Source organism: Rissa tridactyla, chromosome 9 (genome assembly GCF_028500815.1).
Source record: "Rissa tridactyla isolate bRisTri1 chromosome 9, bRisTri1.patW.cur.20221130, whole genome shotgun sequence".
Lineage (NCBI taxonomy): Eukaryota > Metazoa > Chordata > Aves > Charadriiformes > Laridae > Rissa > Rissa tridactyla.
Window position 1 is genome coordinate 24,073,830 of NC_071474.1, and position 14,627 is coordinate 24,088,456.

General features: G+C 62.2%; 2 protein-coding genes across 2 annotated transcripts in view; one reads left to right on the forward strand and one right to left on the reverse strand.

Annotated features, from left to right (window-relative positions):
* The window catches only part of CCDC33 (coiled-coil domain containing 33), a 47,209-nt gene extending 42,229 nt beyond the window's left edge, over positions 1 to 4,980 (forward strand). Inside the window, exons 14-24 of the mRNA XM_054215316.1 lie at positions 695 to 801; positions 1,124 to 1,216; positions 1,255 to 1,282; positions 2,505 to 2,700; positions 2,817 to 2,905; positions 3,130 to 3,261; positions 3,460 to 3,532; positions 3,779 to 3,900; positions 4,134 to 4,217; positions 4,342 to 4,437; positions 4,839 to 4,980. Of these exons, the coding sequence (XP_054071291.1) occupies positions 695 to 801; positions 1,124 to 1,216; positions 1,255 to 1,282; positions 2,505 to 2,700; positions 2,817 to 2,905; positions 3,130 to 3,261; positions 3,460 to 3,532; positions 3,779 to 3,900; positions 4,134 to 4,217; positions 4,342 to 4,437; positions 4,839 to 4,901 (1,083 nt within the window). The 3' untranslated portion in view covers positions 4,902 to 4,980. The remainder of the gene's footprint in view (positions 1 to 694; positions 802 to 1,123; positions 1,217 to 1,254; positions 1,283 to 2,504; positions 2,701 to 2,816; positions 2,906 to 3,129; positions 3,262 to 3,459; positions 3,533 to 3,778; positions 3,901 to 4,133; positions 4,218 to 4,341; positions 4,438 to 4,838) is intronic.
* LOC128915228 (cholesterol side-chain cleavage enzyme, mitochondrial) lies at positions 4,945 to 9,711 on the reverse strand. The gene is made up of 10 exons (XM_054215317.1): positions 9,577 to 9,711; positions 8,822 to 9,030; positions 8,191 to 8,346; positions 7,780 to 7,979; positions 7,125 to 7,328; positions 6,471 to 6,631; positions 6,212 to 6,378; positions 5,981 to 6,059; positions 5,605 to 5,796; positions 4,945 to 5,488 (listed from the first exon to the last, which is right to left on the reverse strand). Exons 1-10 carry the CDS (start codon positions 9,649 to 9,651, stop codon positions 5,366 to 5,368), a joined length of 1,566 nt encoding a protein of 521 aa, XP_054071292.1. The 5' UTR covers positions 9,652 to 9,711; the 3' UTR covers positions 4,945 to 5,365.
* Between the last annotated feature and the right edge of the window lie 4,916 nt (positions 9,712 to 14,627).

The following is a 14,627-nucleotide window of genomic DNA, read 5'->3' on the forward strand; positions in this document are numbered from 1 at the left end:
CCAGGCGTGGGGATGATGCTGTACTACAGACCCTTCTCCTCCACTGTGAGTGCTGGGGGGGCGGCAGGGGGGGAGGGGGACGTCACCGCCTTGCTGGTGTCACCAACGGGAGCTGAGGACCCAGTGGTCCCCGTTACAGGGACAGCGCGTGATTGGGGTTGCTTTTGATCGTAGCTAGATTTCCCCCCATCCCTCTCATAGTCCAGTCATGAGATGATCAAAGAATTATAGACTCATGGAATGGTTTGCGTTGGAAGGGACCTTAAAGATCATCTCGTTCCAACCCCCCTGCCCTGGGCAGGGACACCTCCCACCGGACCAGGTCACTCAAAGCCCTGTCCAACCTGGCCTTGACACCTTCAGGGAAGGGACACCCACAACTTCCCTGGGCAACCAAAGCCAGGTGTTTCCAAGTGTCCCCATCCTCAACAGAAGGTCTCCCAATCCCTGTGGCCACATGATGTTGCATCTGATCCCCAAAGGGTGTTGCCTGAAGCATCACAGCCAGCAATGCCAGAGGTTTTGGGGGCAAGGCTGGATCCTGACCCCAAAGCACGGTGTTTTGCCCCAGGTGAAAGCCAGGAGAGCTGCTCCTGGCCATGAGGAAGGGGCTGAAGGAGCTTGCTGCTCCTCTCTGAGGGCTTTCCCCAGCCTGGTCCTCATCCTCACCCTCTGCTCTGATGTCTCCTGCTAGCTTCATCGAGAGGATGTGTCCCTCCCAGCAGCTGACGCTGTGGCCCGCATCCTGCCCGGAAAACAGCCATTCCCACGTGGGACGGGAACACTGTCAGAGGAGCGGAGGTACAGGGGCCATGCCAGTTTTGCAGCCCTCCTCTTTGCTCCTTCTTCTCATCCCCCTCGGGGTGGTTTCCTCCTTTCTCCATTCTCCCCACGTTTTCCCCAGCAGCTTCTCCTCCTGCCCCCATCGCTGCCAATTTTCCTTCTCATCTCCACCAGGCTCCCGCCCTCCCTGCACCCCCATCTCCGCCAGCACGTGCCTTGCCCCCCAGCACCCCAAGCAGGCTCCCGTCTCCTACGGAGGGTCGCCTGGCCAAGGCTTTGCCGGTGTTTCACTCTGTCAGGAGCAGCTGGCCAAGGGTGTCCCCCACTCTCTGCTCCGCAGGTCCCAGGAGTTCATCGGGCGCCAGCAGGAGCCAGTGAGTTCTGGGGAGACAGGAGGCGCGGGGGACACTGGGGACACCGGGGGGACAGCAGTGTCCCTGAGGCGGGTCCTGGCTCCCTTGGGGATGGAAGCCAGGCTGCCGTCAGCTCTACGCTGCCAGTGAGTGAAGGTCTTGGGCAGGGTCAGCCCTCGACTTTGGTTGGAGGGGGCTTTATCTTGGGCAGAAACCGAAACAGCACATGGGGAGGAAGGAGCTGAGCCTCTAGCTGCACCTGCCCCCTCCCCTTCCCCCCCTTCCCCAAGGCTGCGTGATGCTGCTGCACCCCCTCCCCGTGCCCTGCCCTCCCCCCTGCCCGCCGCCAAGGCCATCCCCAAGGCTGGGAGCGGGGGGCCGGGGGAGCTCGAGGCACGTGGCTTTCCCCATCCAAGGTCCCCGCTGCCAGGATCCTTTCTGCAGCTCAGCATGGCAGGGAAGGATTCAGGAGGCTCAGCCTGAGAAGATGCAAATCCTTGGGGAATTATTTCCCCCCAGCGTCACCCCAGCCACACGGGTGCTAAAATAACCCCCGGCTCATCTGTATAAAACATTCATCCCTCCATTATTCTTCACCACCTCCCTTCTTCTAAAGACCTGCAAAGCCCCGTAAGGCTCAGAGCTTGAGGGTGACCGCCCACTCCGACCCTGCTCCACACCACGTCCTTGGGAGAGTTGTTTTTCCATCAAGGGGGCGATAGGGAGAGAGGGAGAAATGCCGGTTGGAGGGAGAGGTGGGCAGGTGGAAAGAAGGTTTGGAGGGACAGGAGAGAAGGATGGATGATTGGAGAAGGATGGATGGATGGATGGATGGATGGATGGATGGATGGATGCTTGGAGAGCAGAAGGATGGATGGTTGGAGAAGAGAAGGATAAATGGATGGATGGATGGATGGATGGATGGAGAAGAGAAGGATGGATGGATGGATGGATGGATGGATGGATGGATGGATGGATGGTTGGAGAAGAGAAGGATAAATGGATGGATTGGATGGATGGATGGATGGATGGATGGATGGATGGATGGATGGTTGGAGAATGGAAGGATGGATGGCTAGAGAAGAGAAGGATAGATGGCTGGAGAAGAATAGTTGGAGAAGGATGGATGGGGAAGAGAAGGATGGATGGATGGATGGATGGATGGATGGATGGATGGATGGATGGATGGGGAAGAGAAGGATGGAGGTTGCAAGAGGAGGGGAAAACCTGGGTGCTTCTTGGCTCCTCCATGGTGGTTCTGACTCTTAAGACAAATATCCTCAGCTGAGCTCTTGGTGCTGGAGGGAGCCCTGGCTGGCAGCGGGGTGCCGGCAGCGGGGTGCCAGCAGCTCTGCTTTGGGCTGGCAGGAGATAGGCAGCTACCACCTGGCACTGAAGCGGATGGCGGGGGACCTCCTGTCCCTGCGCCAGCGTGTCACCAGCCTAGAGGTGGAGAACGGGCACCTGCGGCACAGCCTGGCCTTGCAGGAGGAGCTGGGCCACACTCTGCTCGCCGACGTGGACCTGGATGTCATGACACGGGAGGAGCTGCTGGATAGGCTCAGTGCGTGATGGGGAAGGGGGAGGTGGAAATTGGGGGACACCCCTCTCCCTGGTGCAGCGGGGGCGACCGCGCCATCCCCTGGCCAGGTGACGAGCATGTGGCACCGGCTGTTGCAGACACCCTCAAGCGCAAGCTTGCAGCCAGCACGGCGGAGATGAGGAGGCTGAAGGACCGCGTCCAACAGCTGCAGAACGAGCTGATCCGGGTGCGGATACCGGCAGAAGCGGGCAGGGGCTGCCCAAGGGATGGGGTGGGAGTGGAGGAGCAGTGGGGGAGCAGGGAGAGCATCACGACATCCCCATAGCCAAGAAAGTGCCTGAGAGCCCCAAAACCTCCACCATGAGGCTGTCCCAGCCCTACAAACAATGCCCCAAGGCTTGAGGGTCAGCACAGAGGTCCCTGGGGGTTTTTCCCCTTCCACCCCCCCAGAAAAATGACCAGGAGAAGGACCTGGTGCTGCTCCAGCGAGCCCACCAGCAGCAGCAAGCCACGCTGAGGAGGTGCCAGGAGAAGGTGGCCAAGACGAAGGGCTTGGAGGAGACAGTGCGGCAGCAAGAGAAGGTGACTTGGGGGGCATGCGGCTGGGGTAAGAAAGGCAGGTTGGGGGCATATCTGTGGAGCAGATGGGACCCTCTGGCCCATCTCACCCCTCCATGAGCATCACCAGGTCCCAGGACCACAGTGACTGGCGAGATGTGATGGTCACCGCAGCCTTGCATTGAGCTGGTGACGTGGGGATGGTTTTGCTCTCTCCCACAGGTGATCGAGGCAATGGAGCGGGTGCTGCAGGAGAAGCTCTCCGGGACAGGCAGGAGCCCTGAGAAGCCGGCAGGTGGGTGCAAGTGGTGACAGGGACCCTCAGGGTGGAGCCATACACAGCTGCTGGGCTCTGCTGGTGGCCATCCCCTTCTGATGGTTTGCACCATTGGATGGTTTGCGCTGGGGGATCAGAGGAGGTCCAGAGCCCCCCATTACCCATCCCTGGACATGAGGGAGGTGGGAGCTTGCTCCTAGCCCCCATCTCTGCGCGGAGTGGGTGTAGGACACATCCCAGTGGCCACCCCACCCCATCCCACAGGCAAAGCCCTCTCTGGGAAGGTGTATGCTGCACTGCTGGAGGAGAACCACAGGCTGCGGGACGAGCTGGCGAGGCCCCACCACCCCTTGCCCCCCATCACCCCACAGCCCCCAGCTTTGCCGGTGAGACTGGGGAAGGGAACATGGGGCCGGGATGGGGGGCAGAGCCGTGGAACCCCCAGAAAGCAATGCTTTGGGGGTGAACAGGCATGCTGGGGGCATCACCTAGGTGGCATCTCCAGCACTGTGGGGTGACAGCCAGTCCCGTGGCTTGTTCCCCCCATGAGCTGGGGGTGGGAAGGGGGGGGTTATTTGGTGGTGCTTTTCCCCTCTCCTGCTCGTCTCGTGGCCCACAGGGTGTTTTGGGGGACGCGGAGAAACTGTCTCTGCTGGCCAAGCTGGAGGAGGCACAAGCCCGTGGGAGGGTGCTGGAGAGGCAGGTGGGCATCAACCTTCCAGCACCCCGCTTGGTGGGGGGGGGGCCTGGGGTTTCAGGCCAGAGTGGGGGACACCTCCGGCCCCCATGTCGTGGAGAGAAACCAGCCTGGTTTGGGTCTGTCCCAGCTGGAGGAGGCGGCAAGGAGGTGGGGACGGGAGAAGCAGGATCTCGGCACTCGTCTGCTGGAGCGGGAGCACGGATTCCCCCATGCCCCCACCTCGGTAAGCACCCAGGGGAGGGGGGGGCAGGGACCAGGGCCACCCCACACGGGGGTTAGTAGCCGGTGTTCGCTGCCAGGGGGATGGAGGGGGTGCTCAGGGCCGTCCCACTGCAGCCAGGCAGCTGGTGGAGAGGGTGGTGGTGGGATCTCCATGCCCCATCAAGGGGGATTTGCCTCAGTTTCCCCACAGGACAACGGGCAAGGCGGGAGGGTGGTACCTAGGTGGGCAGGACCCCCCCTCCCCAAGCATCCCCAGGATGACACAATACCCCCCCCCCCCCACTGACACCAGACCCCCTTATCGCAGTGCTCTCATCCACAGGGGATGTCCCCAAGGGGAAGGGGCGGGGGGGCGGGAGGTGGATTTGTAGCTCCCCGAGACCTTTTCCCATTCCCCACCAGCGCCCGCCGGCCATCTCCATGGCTCCCTCGAGAAGACCCCAGCCCCTGGCCCCCCTGCCCTAACCCCTCCCCAGCGAGAGAGACGAAGAAACCGAACGCTGCCAAAAAGGAGCTGGTGCTTTTTCGCGTGACGAAACGACAGGAGTAAATTGGAGGCGAAGCAAAACGTTGGAGGGTGTCGGGGGAGTGCGGCCGCCGTCCCCGGCATTCCCCTTTTGGGGGTGACCTGGGGACCCCCGAGAAGCCGGAGGGGTGCAGCAGCACCCACCCGCCCCACGGGGGGGGTCAGAGATATGGGGTTGCTCTGGTTTATCTCCCCCGTGGCGTAAGCGCAGCCTTGAGCGGGCTGGAGCGAAGGCAGAGATGTGCCAAGGCAAGGCTGTGGCCATGAAAACTTCCCAGCCGTCCCCCACATCCCATCCTCCGGGACGGAATCTGGCTGTGAGGAGCAGCAAGCGGCCTGCCGGGCTGTCGGGAATGTCCCCCCAAAACTGGGACTGGCTGGGTGTCACCCAAGAGGGGGCTTTTCACGCCTGGGACTCAAGCGGCCGTAAGGTCAGGTAGATGGGTTTGTCCGGGATAAGGATGAGATCGAACTTGGTCCCGACTTCCACCACTCTCATGGTTTCGATCTTGAAGTTCTCCAGGATCTGGGATGGAGGAGGAAAAAAAAGCGTCTGGAAAACGCCGGAGGTACCAACACCCACTTGCCACGACCTCCCTGGTCCCTTCCAGTCCCCAGTGTCCCCAGCAGCGGGATGCTCACGTGCATGAGGAAGAGCTGCATCTCCAGCTCAGCGATCCGGCGTCCCAGGCACTGGCGGGGGCCAAAACCGAACCCCAACCCCTTGAAGTGCTTGGGGCCAGCTGCCAGCCAGCGCTGGGGGCTGAACTGCTCCGGCTTGGGGAAGACCTCAGCATCCCGGCCCATGGCGTACAGACCGACCTGCACCAGCGTCTGCGGGGGAAGGATCAGTCCCATGGGGCTGGGCTCCCTGCCAGCGGCTCACGGTGCAGGTCCAGCCCCGGATGAGCCCCCCGGATGCTCCCTCCTTGTCACCCCCCACCTCCAGGTCCCACCTCTACCCAGAGCCCCGTGTGTAGCGGGTCAGGGTGAGGACGGACCCGGGGGCCGTGCTCACCTTGGGGGGGATGCAGTAGTCCTGGAGGATGACCTCTTGTGTGGTGTACCTCTGCAGGGTCACTGCCACCGGGTGCAGCCTGGGGGGAGGACAGGTCCCTCGCACCTGATTTTGGGGACAGCATGGCCCACCCACGTCCCACCTCGATGCACGACATCCCAGCAGCTCCGGCGATTTGGGGAGGGAAGGGGCTGGGGGTGTTTTTCAGGGCACAGGGGGGCTCCTCCTCACCTGAGCGTCTCCTTGATGGCAGCTTTGAGCAGCCGGACGGTTTTCAGCATCTTCACCCTGTCCCCCGCTGCTTCTCGCTTGGCGGCCAGGACCTCTGCCCGCAGCTGCTCCTGGACGCCCGGGGACCGCGCCAGCTCAAACATGGCCCACTGCAGTGTCATGGACGTCTGGAGCAGGGGGCGCAGGAGCAAAGGCTCAACACCAGCCAGGACCTTCTCCAGGACCTTCTCCCTGCCCAACAACCCTGTCTGCTCCTTACCGTGTCCACCCCCCCCGCCATCATCTCGGTGACACTGGCCTTGATGTCATCCAAGGGCAGCTTGTCCTGCATGATGAGGCTGCAGAGGATGCCCATGTATTCCTTGGTGCTCTTGCGTTGCAGCCGCAGGTCCCGGTAGACGTTTTGTATGCATTTGTCCGCTAAGGAGACACGGTGGGCATGGCCTTCCTCCCCCAGGTGGAGGAGGGAGGCACCAGAGGTGGCACCTTAGGACGTCGCTGCCCCACGTCGGTGGCTTTTCCATCACAGTTGTCCCTGCAGCAGCCTGGGACTGCGGTCCCTGCTGCGGGACCCAGGAATGGTTGGGCGGGCACAGAGGGTGGGGGGGTCAGGGTGCCTGCAGGAGGGTTGTCCCAGGTGCCAAAAGCTCTCCAAGCCCACAGCCCCTCTGGGAGAGCCACTCCCCTCAACGTGATGCCCACCAGTTGCCCTTCATTGCTCCTGGATGGCTCCCCACCGCTCCATCTCACAAGATCCAGATGTGGAAAGCCTTCCTGGCCTTGGTGGCCCTGCACTGGGTGACTGGACCCAGGAGAAGGTCTCCACACCGGTGAGATGAGGCTGCACCATGAAGCCAAGTCCTCGAAGGGACCTTGGGTGACACAGGGAGGTGTGGGCAGGAGGAGCACTCACCCTGGGTGAAGATGGCATCCCAGGCCCAAACGTGGTCCCGCCACGTCTTGGCATTGAGGTGGCGGAGGAGGGCGGGCGGCAGGTAGAGCATGGGTGAGGTGGTGTGAAACATCAGGGTGACAGCGTCGATGAAGCGCTGCGCCTCGGGGTCCACAAAGTCCTGGAGGAGCCCTAACCGCTCCCCGTACAGCACATGGCACACGGCTGCAAGCACAGCACTCATTAGGGTACTGGGCCAGGACGTTCCGTGTCCCCATCCCCTCCACCCTCCCGTGGCCAACTCCAGCCTTTCCATGGCTGTGGGGACCTGGATTGGCCTCCTGCTGGCTCTGAGCATCATGGGGCCATGGAGGCACCCCTTGTTGGGTAGAGTTGTCTACCATTTGATGACCAGTTGATGATAAAAAGCTGTTTTATCAGAAGCATTGAGTTGCTTTCTACTTGTCTGGAGAGAGGACATCCCTCTAGACCCTACGCCTTTGGGGGAGAAGCTGCTTTGCCCATCTCTGAGGATGAAGCTGGGGGAAACGCAGCGTGTGGCCCATCTCGGGCATCCTGCAAAGAGGTGTTTTTTTTGCGGGAGGGACACGTCTCAGAGGGACTCAGCCCAGGTTTCGGTGGGGTGGGGGGGGTTGCCCAGTCCCCTGACACTCACACTCCAGGGCAAAGCGGAAGAGCTCGTGGGTGAAGTCGGCCGTCCAGCGCTCCCGGCCGCTCTTCCACACCTGGGCTCGTGCCCGCCGGATGAAGTCCTCACCCACCTCGCTCAGCAGGGGCACAAAACCCTCCACCACCTCCGGCGACAGCACCTCCTTGTTCAGCATCAGGCGGTCCGAGCGCCAGGCCTCCCCTGTCCTGTGGGGCACCAAAGTCGGTGGAGGGAGGTGTCAGCGGTGTCCCTCCCCATCCACCGCACACACACACACACACCCCGGGGGATGCCACCCCCCAGAGCACAAGTCCCCGTCAACCTCTTGATGCCCCAACTTCCCAATGTGCTGAAGGCTACTGTGATAGGACCTGGGGGGCCCCGGTTTTAGGGGACCCCCCCGCCCCCCTGACTCACTTGAGGAGCACGCCGTAGGGCTTGTTGCGGTAGTCGCGGTAAGCCACCCAGGGGGGCACGCTGAAGCGCTCCGGCAGTGTCCCTTCCGCCTGGAAGAGGGTGGCAGCATCCCGGGGGCTGATGATGTTCACGCTCTCGTAGACACCCAGCTTCTCCCTGCCATGGTGCGGAGGGGGGCTCAGACCAGCACCCTGACCCTCCCACCCTCCCCCACCCCGGACCCCTCCACCTCCCCAGATCAACCACAACCCTTAAATTCAACCACCCCAAAATCTCGTCCCATCCCAGGGGATGCAGCGGCTCAGCACCAGGCAGGATCAGTCCCCCAGGGCTCAGGCAGGTACAACAGGGGGGTGCTGGCGAGGGGGTGGGGGGGAGAATAGCCCCTCTCCAGCCCCCTGCCACCCCCTCCTCCCAACATCTGCAAGGTACAAGCAGGTCTCCCCTCTCGCCCCTCACAGTGGCATCACGGCGAGATGAGGTGCTCCGGCAGCTCAACCCCCCTTATTTCCAACCCCTCTCTCCGCACCTGGATCAGGGTTGGGAATAGCAGCATCCCAGAATGGAAAGGCTGCTGGAGCTGGGGAGCAGCGGGGGAGAGGGGGGGAACCGGGGTCAGACGCCGCCTCACCTGTAAATGGGCCCAAATTTCTGGAACTTGCGAGCCATGATGTGATGGACGTTATGGAAGCCGCCCTCTTGCCAGAATCGGTAGAGGTTGAGCCAGCCGGCTCGCCAGTCACCGGGCAACTGGTTGAAGGGTTGAGGAGTTGCCAGAGGGATGGAGGTGATGACCCCCCCAGCCCGACGGCAGCCCCCGGCTCGGGCAAGGGGACATCCCTGCAAAGCACCCGGCTTGGACGCAGCCCGGGCGAGCATGGGAGCGGGTGGCGGGGACGGAGGTGAGGGTGGCCTCGCTCTTATTTCCCCCCCCCCCCCCCCCCGCCTGCCGTCGGCCTTGCTCAAGGCGAGATTGTCTCACCCGCCTCCCGATGAGTCACGGCCACCCCAGGGACAGGGACAAGGCGCTTTCACCCTGGTAAAGGCGGCAGACATCGGGGCATGGGGCAGGCAAAAGGGGTTTGAGGAGCATCCCCCTCTCCCAGCCTCACCGAAGAGGGGGTTACGGATGACGCACGGGGTCTCAAGTGGCGTGGGGTGACAAGGGGTGACACTGGCGGGTTGCCCGTGCTGCCCCAGTAGAAGCGGGTGCTCTTGCGAGCGCGGAAAACGAAAACCTGGCTGCTCGGTCCGCAGAATAAATGGTAAAAATGACCTAGGGGACAAAATAGCGTGGCTTAGGTTTAATAAAGCTCAGGCCTGATGGGTCGCCGCAGGAGGGGACAGCCTTGGGGACTTGCCTGGCCATCGCCGGGGGTGTCTCACCTCCACCCTCCCCAGAGCAGGGGGTGCTGGGGGTCGCGCGTTCCCCCCTTCCTGGGGTCTTCTGCCCCAGAGCATCCGCTGCCCTGTAGTACGGGATCCCCAAACACCCCCCCCGCCCCCGGCCAGGAGGGAGAGGCTTTTTGGGGTGTCGTGGCCGGCTGCCGAGCCGGGCTCCGCGGCGGTTGCCACAATGGCCACTGGGGGGCGACCTTGCCCCGCCTGCTGCCACCCGCCCGGCCCCCTCCCGGCCCGCCACGCGCAGCCGGTCCCCTCCTGGCACCCGCGCTGTCCCCTCCTGTCCCCGTGGGCACTGTCCCCTCCTGAGCCAGGGTCTCCCCCCCCCCCCCCCCCCCCCAGGGCACCTTGTCTGTCCCCTCCTGCCCCCGTGGTCACTGTTCCCTCCCAGGCAAGGAGTCTGTCCCCTCCTGTCCCATGGTCCTTGTCCCCTCTTGAGCCAGGGTCTCCGTCCCCTCCCAGGGCACCTTGTCTGTCCCCTCCTGCCCCACGGTCACTGTCCCCTCCCAGGGCACAGGGTCTGTCCCCTCCCGGGGCACCTGGTCTGTCTCCTCCCGTCCTGAAGTCCCTGTCCCCTCCCGGGGCAGGGGCTCTGTCCTCTCCTGCCCCAGCCACTCGTCGTTTGTCCCAGCTGCCATCATCATCATCACGAAGATGCCCACCCAGGTGCAGCCCCACACCCTGGGGACATGGTGGCACAGTGCCACCCCACTGTCCCTCACCCCTGCACTGTCACTGTCCCGGGTGGGACCTGCTGCCTCCCCTCTGACCGTGGGAATGGGGGCAGTTGGGAGCAGTTTGGCCACTTCGGTGCTCATAAAACCAAAGGTGGCAGCCCAGGGGACACAGAGGGACACATGGCCCTGTGGCTGATCTCTGTTCCCAAGAGGGGACAGCCACCCGTCACACGCCGTGTCACCCCTGCACCACCTCTTCCCACCCTCTCCCCAAAGTGCAGGGAGCCAGCTCATGGGCTCCATCACCCCAGGCCTCTTCCCCGCACCTCCAAGGGGACCCACGCACACCCTCCGTGGGGGCTCTGTGTCTCCTCCCTCCACGCCCCCCCTCCACACCCCCCACCACCCCAGCAGGTCTCCACATTTTCGGGGGCACCTCCCCAACGGCATTGCCACCGTGAAGGAAACACGACGGTTTGTCCCCACTCCGACAGCCCCCAAGGACGATGCTCGCGGAGGAAGCCGCCGGCTGCTGCGGAGGAGGAACCGGGGCGGTTGGGGGGCTCCCATGGAAACTGGGGGGGCAGGAAATAGCTCGGGGGGGGAGGGTTGCTCAGAAACTCTCAGCGTCACTCTTTCCCCAGCCAGCCGAAATCGCGGCGGAGACGGGGGTTCTGATGCTGATGGGCCCACCCGTGGTGGCAGGGGGATGGGAGGAGGCGTTTTACCCCACTGCCTCTGCAGGCAGCAGCTCACCCACGGAGCCCGCCTGACTCGGGCAGATCCCCTCCTATTTTGAGAGCCGAAACGGAGAGTTTCTCCCCTCCCTGGGGGCCTTTTCCCCCACGTCACCTGCGCTGGGGACGAGGAGTCCCTCCAGCGGGGTTTCCTCCGACTGAGAGGTGGCATCCGCGGGTGTCACACTCTCACTTTCCTACCTGCAGGACTTTCCTGGCGCCTGTCACCTCCCGAGCGAGCGGGGTGACTAATGGTGCGGCCCCTTCACACCTTCCCGCCCCCACCCCGCCCCAGTAAATCACATCTTCCAGAAGCTGCTGAGATACCCCCCGGCTTTCTACTCTGGGGACACCCCCAGCCCCAGCGAAACACCAACATCCCTGTAAAATCCCCCTCTTCCACGGCATCCCTTGGGCACCTGGGGCTGGGAATGCCAAGACCACAGTGATTTAGCAGAGGAAAAGTGTTTTGGCGGAGCTGGGAACCGTCCGGGACGGGGCTGACTTCAGCCAGGGTGATGCTGGAAGCAGATCTGGTTTGGGGGCAAGGGGAGAATAAAGGGACGGCATCACATCGCTGGGATGCTCTCGCACGAAATCCGTGGCTGGAATAAAGGGCAGGGAGCTGACGGCATCACTTTCATGCCTTAAAAATACAGCCCACATCCATGTGCAGGCACACGCTGCTTGGCTTCCCCCGCCCATCGCACTCGTCCTTTGGGGAAAACAGTGGTTTTCAGGTATTTTTTTGCCAAGCCCTCCTCTTTTTGGCAGTGATTTCATCCTGGGGTCTTTCCCGCTCTCCCCGCAAGTGAATCCATTCATTGCGAGCTTTCAGCTCCTGCCCACGAGCAGGTGGTTGGGGAAATTTCAGTAGGAAAAATTTCAGTAGTAAAACTCCTGCCCAGAAACCCCCTGTGATTCAGTTCAGGGCCGGAGGGGAGGGGGGAAAAACTCATTTTCATAATATTATGTTGAAAAGGAGAAAACTTGCAGTTGGAAACAGACCCTAGCCGTGATCAGACAGCTTTTGCTGGAGGGTTTTCCCCCTGGGAGCAGAGAGAAGGGGACGAGCCGGTGTGTGTTAGGCAGCATCCCTGAGGATGCTGGGGACACCTGGAGCAGCTCAAGGAGAGGATGGACACAACCAGGACAAGCTTTAGTCTGAAATCGGGGCGATTCCAGCTCATTTTTATTATCCTGCGCTGTTAAACTGAATCGCCTCAACTTAAAAATTGCCGGTCTGATGCCCGGATTTCGGGGTCTCTATGGAGCTGGTATGGGGTGTCTCACCCTGATGGGACATATCCTTTGGCCACAACATCCCCTCGGGGATCTCAGGGTGGAAGCTGAGGGCTGGAGGGGAAGAGCATTCGCGGGTGTAGCTGCGAGGAGGAGGAGGAGCGTGGCCACGTGGGAGGAAGGCACGCTGGTTTATCCCGGGTTTAACTTCCTCCGGCGTCTCCTGGGTCATCTGGTTTCCAGTAAGTGGATGGATTTCCCACTCCCATCTCTCACCCTGGCTGGCCCCCGCCTGCCTCGTGGTGTAGCATCCCCCACGTCACGTTCCCTGTGCCCCAGCATGGCCCACGGGGAAGAGGAGGCCAGCGCCATGCGCGGATAGACAGACACCTGCCCAGGTCTGGTTAAATCCCCAGATCCTCAGGGAAGAGGAGAGGGAAAAAAGCTGCAGGGCAGCAAACAACCCCTGCAAACTCAGCTGCAGCATCAGGGACGGGAAAAACAGGTTGGACAAAGAGGAAAGGGGGGGTGAAGGCAGCCGGGAGAGAGAGGGACGGGCGGCAGACGCATGAGCTCGTGTCCCAGGGGAAGCAGGCGGTGACACCAGCTGCATCAGGCAGGATGGGCAGGACACAGGGGGGTGGCACACGTGTGACAGCACATGAGAATGCCACTGGGCCAGCTCCAGCTCTAACAGCGGTTCGGATGTGACCAGGAAGGGCAGCGTGTGCCAGACGGGCTGAGCCCAAGCTAAGAAAAATGCCAAGAGAGGACTAAGGCTGGTCGACAGGGAGGATGGAAGACGTTACCTTGGTGTGGCAGCATCTCTCCATCTGGGATCCCAGCTCCTGTGAAACCAGGGGTCGCCATCGGGTGGCGATTCCAGGCTCCAGCCGGCTCCTTTGGGAGCTGCTCTGTACCCCCACCCTGCCAGGAAAGGCTGCCCAGGGGGATGCTGTGGCTTAGAGACAGCATCTCGGATGAGCCTACAGGTGGTGCGTGCCCCAGACGCTTGTGTGGAGCAAGGAGCAGCCCAGAAAGCCCCCCCACACCCGGGGCTGCATCCCCAGCAGCGTGGGCAGCAGGGCGAGGGGGGGATTCTGCCCCTCTGCTCCGCTCTGTGAGACCCCCCTGCAGTGCTGCCTCCAGCCCTGGGGCCACCAACAGCAGAAGGACACGGAGCTGTTGGAGCGGGGCCAGAGGAGCCCACAAAGATGCTGGGAGGGCTGGAGCCCCTCTGCTGCGAGGAGAGAGCTGGGGGGGTTCAGCCTGGAGGAGGCTCTGGGGAGACCTTCCAGCCCCTTCCAGTCCCTAAAGGGGCTCCAGGAAAGCTGGGGAGGGACTCTGGAGCAGGGAAGGGAGTGATAGAACAAGGGGAAACAATTTTAAACTGAAAGAGGGGAGATTTAGATTGGATATTAGGAAGAAATTCTTTGCAGTGAGGGTGGTGAGACTGTAGCCCAGGTTGCCCAGAGAAGCTATGGCTGCCCCATCCCTGGAGGGGTTCAAGGCCAGGTTGGACGGGGCTTGGAGCAGCCTGGTCTGGTGGGAGGTGTCCCTGCCCAGGGCAGGGGGGTGGCACTGGATGGTCTTCAAGGTCCCTCCGAACTCAAACCGTTCTATGATTCTAAGCAGGCAGCCACTGCGGGGTTTCTCACCAGCTCTTGCCTCTGATGCAGGCGGATACAGGATTTCCTGGGTCTATTGTCCTGCCCAGCAAACCCTCCTCCCACAGCAGCCTCCAAGGCTGCCGGTGAGGTCGGAGGCAGAAATAGCCCCCAAAAACAGTGCTGGGAAAAAGCTCAAATGCTCTCAAGGCTTTTGTTTCAGACATGTGGCCGTCTCCCCGCTCCGCCTGGGCTGGAGAAAGCCTGGAGAAGCCGGTACTTGGCCTTCCTGTGTGTGCCCGCTCCCATCGAATGAAGGGTCCCCAAAATAACTCGCTCGAACAATGTGGCCGTAGCGCGGGCGAGGGCGGCGAGGTGTCGGCTTTTCCTGCAAAGACCGCGATAAAAACCCTCAGCGCCGTGTTATTTGCTCAGCGACCCCGTGGTTTTCGGTTCATTGTATCCATCGGAAACGGCCAGTGGCCAGTGGTGGGTGGGGGTGGGGGGGGAACACGGCTCAGAATAAAACACAGCCCGAAACATTCAGTCCTTGCTGCTTTTCTCAGGAAATTTAGCAAGAAGCTCCGTGGTTTTTCGTCCTGGATGTCCCCAGGGAGAGGGGGGACGCTGCTCGGGGTGGGGGGTCTCTGTGCTACCCAGGGCTGTCCCCGTGGTGCTCGCTCTGATGCTCTCAGCCTGGTGCTGAGGCAAGAAAACCAACCCAGGCGGCCGAAACGGTGTGATCGCAGCCCTGTGCCCCAGCTCACGGCATC

What these genes read in the sequence shown, in the direction of transcription:
- LOC128915228 (XM_054215317.1), bottom strand. Translation starts at nt 9,651, where the DNA reads ATGCTCTGGGGCAGAAGACCCCAGGAAGGGGGGAACGCGCGACCCCCA. An exon ending in GCCATCAAGGAGACGCTCAG is followed by an intron (nt 6,060 to 6,211) that starts GTGAGGAGGAGC and finishes TCCTCCCCCCAG; the next exon opens with GCTGCACCCGGTGGCAGTGA. An exon ending in ACTACTGCATCCCCCCCAAG is followed by an intron (nt 5,797 to 5,980) that starts GTGAGCACGGCC and finishes CTTCCCCCGCAG; the next exon opens with ACGCTGGTGCAGGTCGGTCT.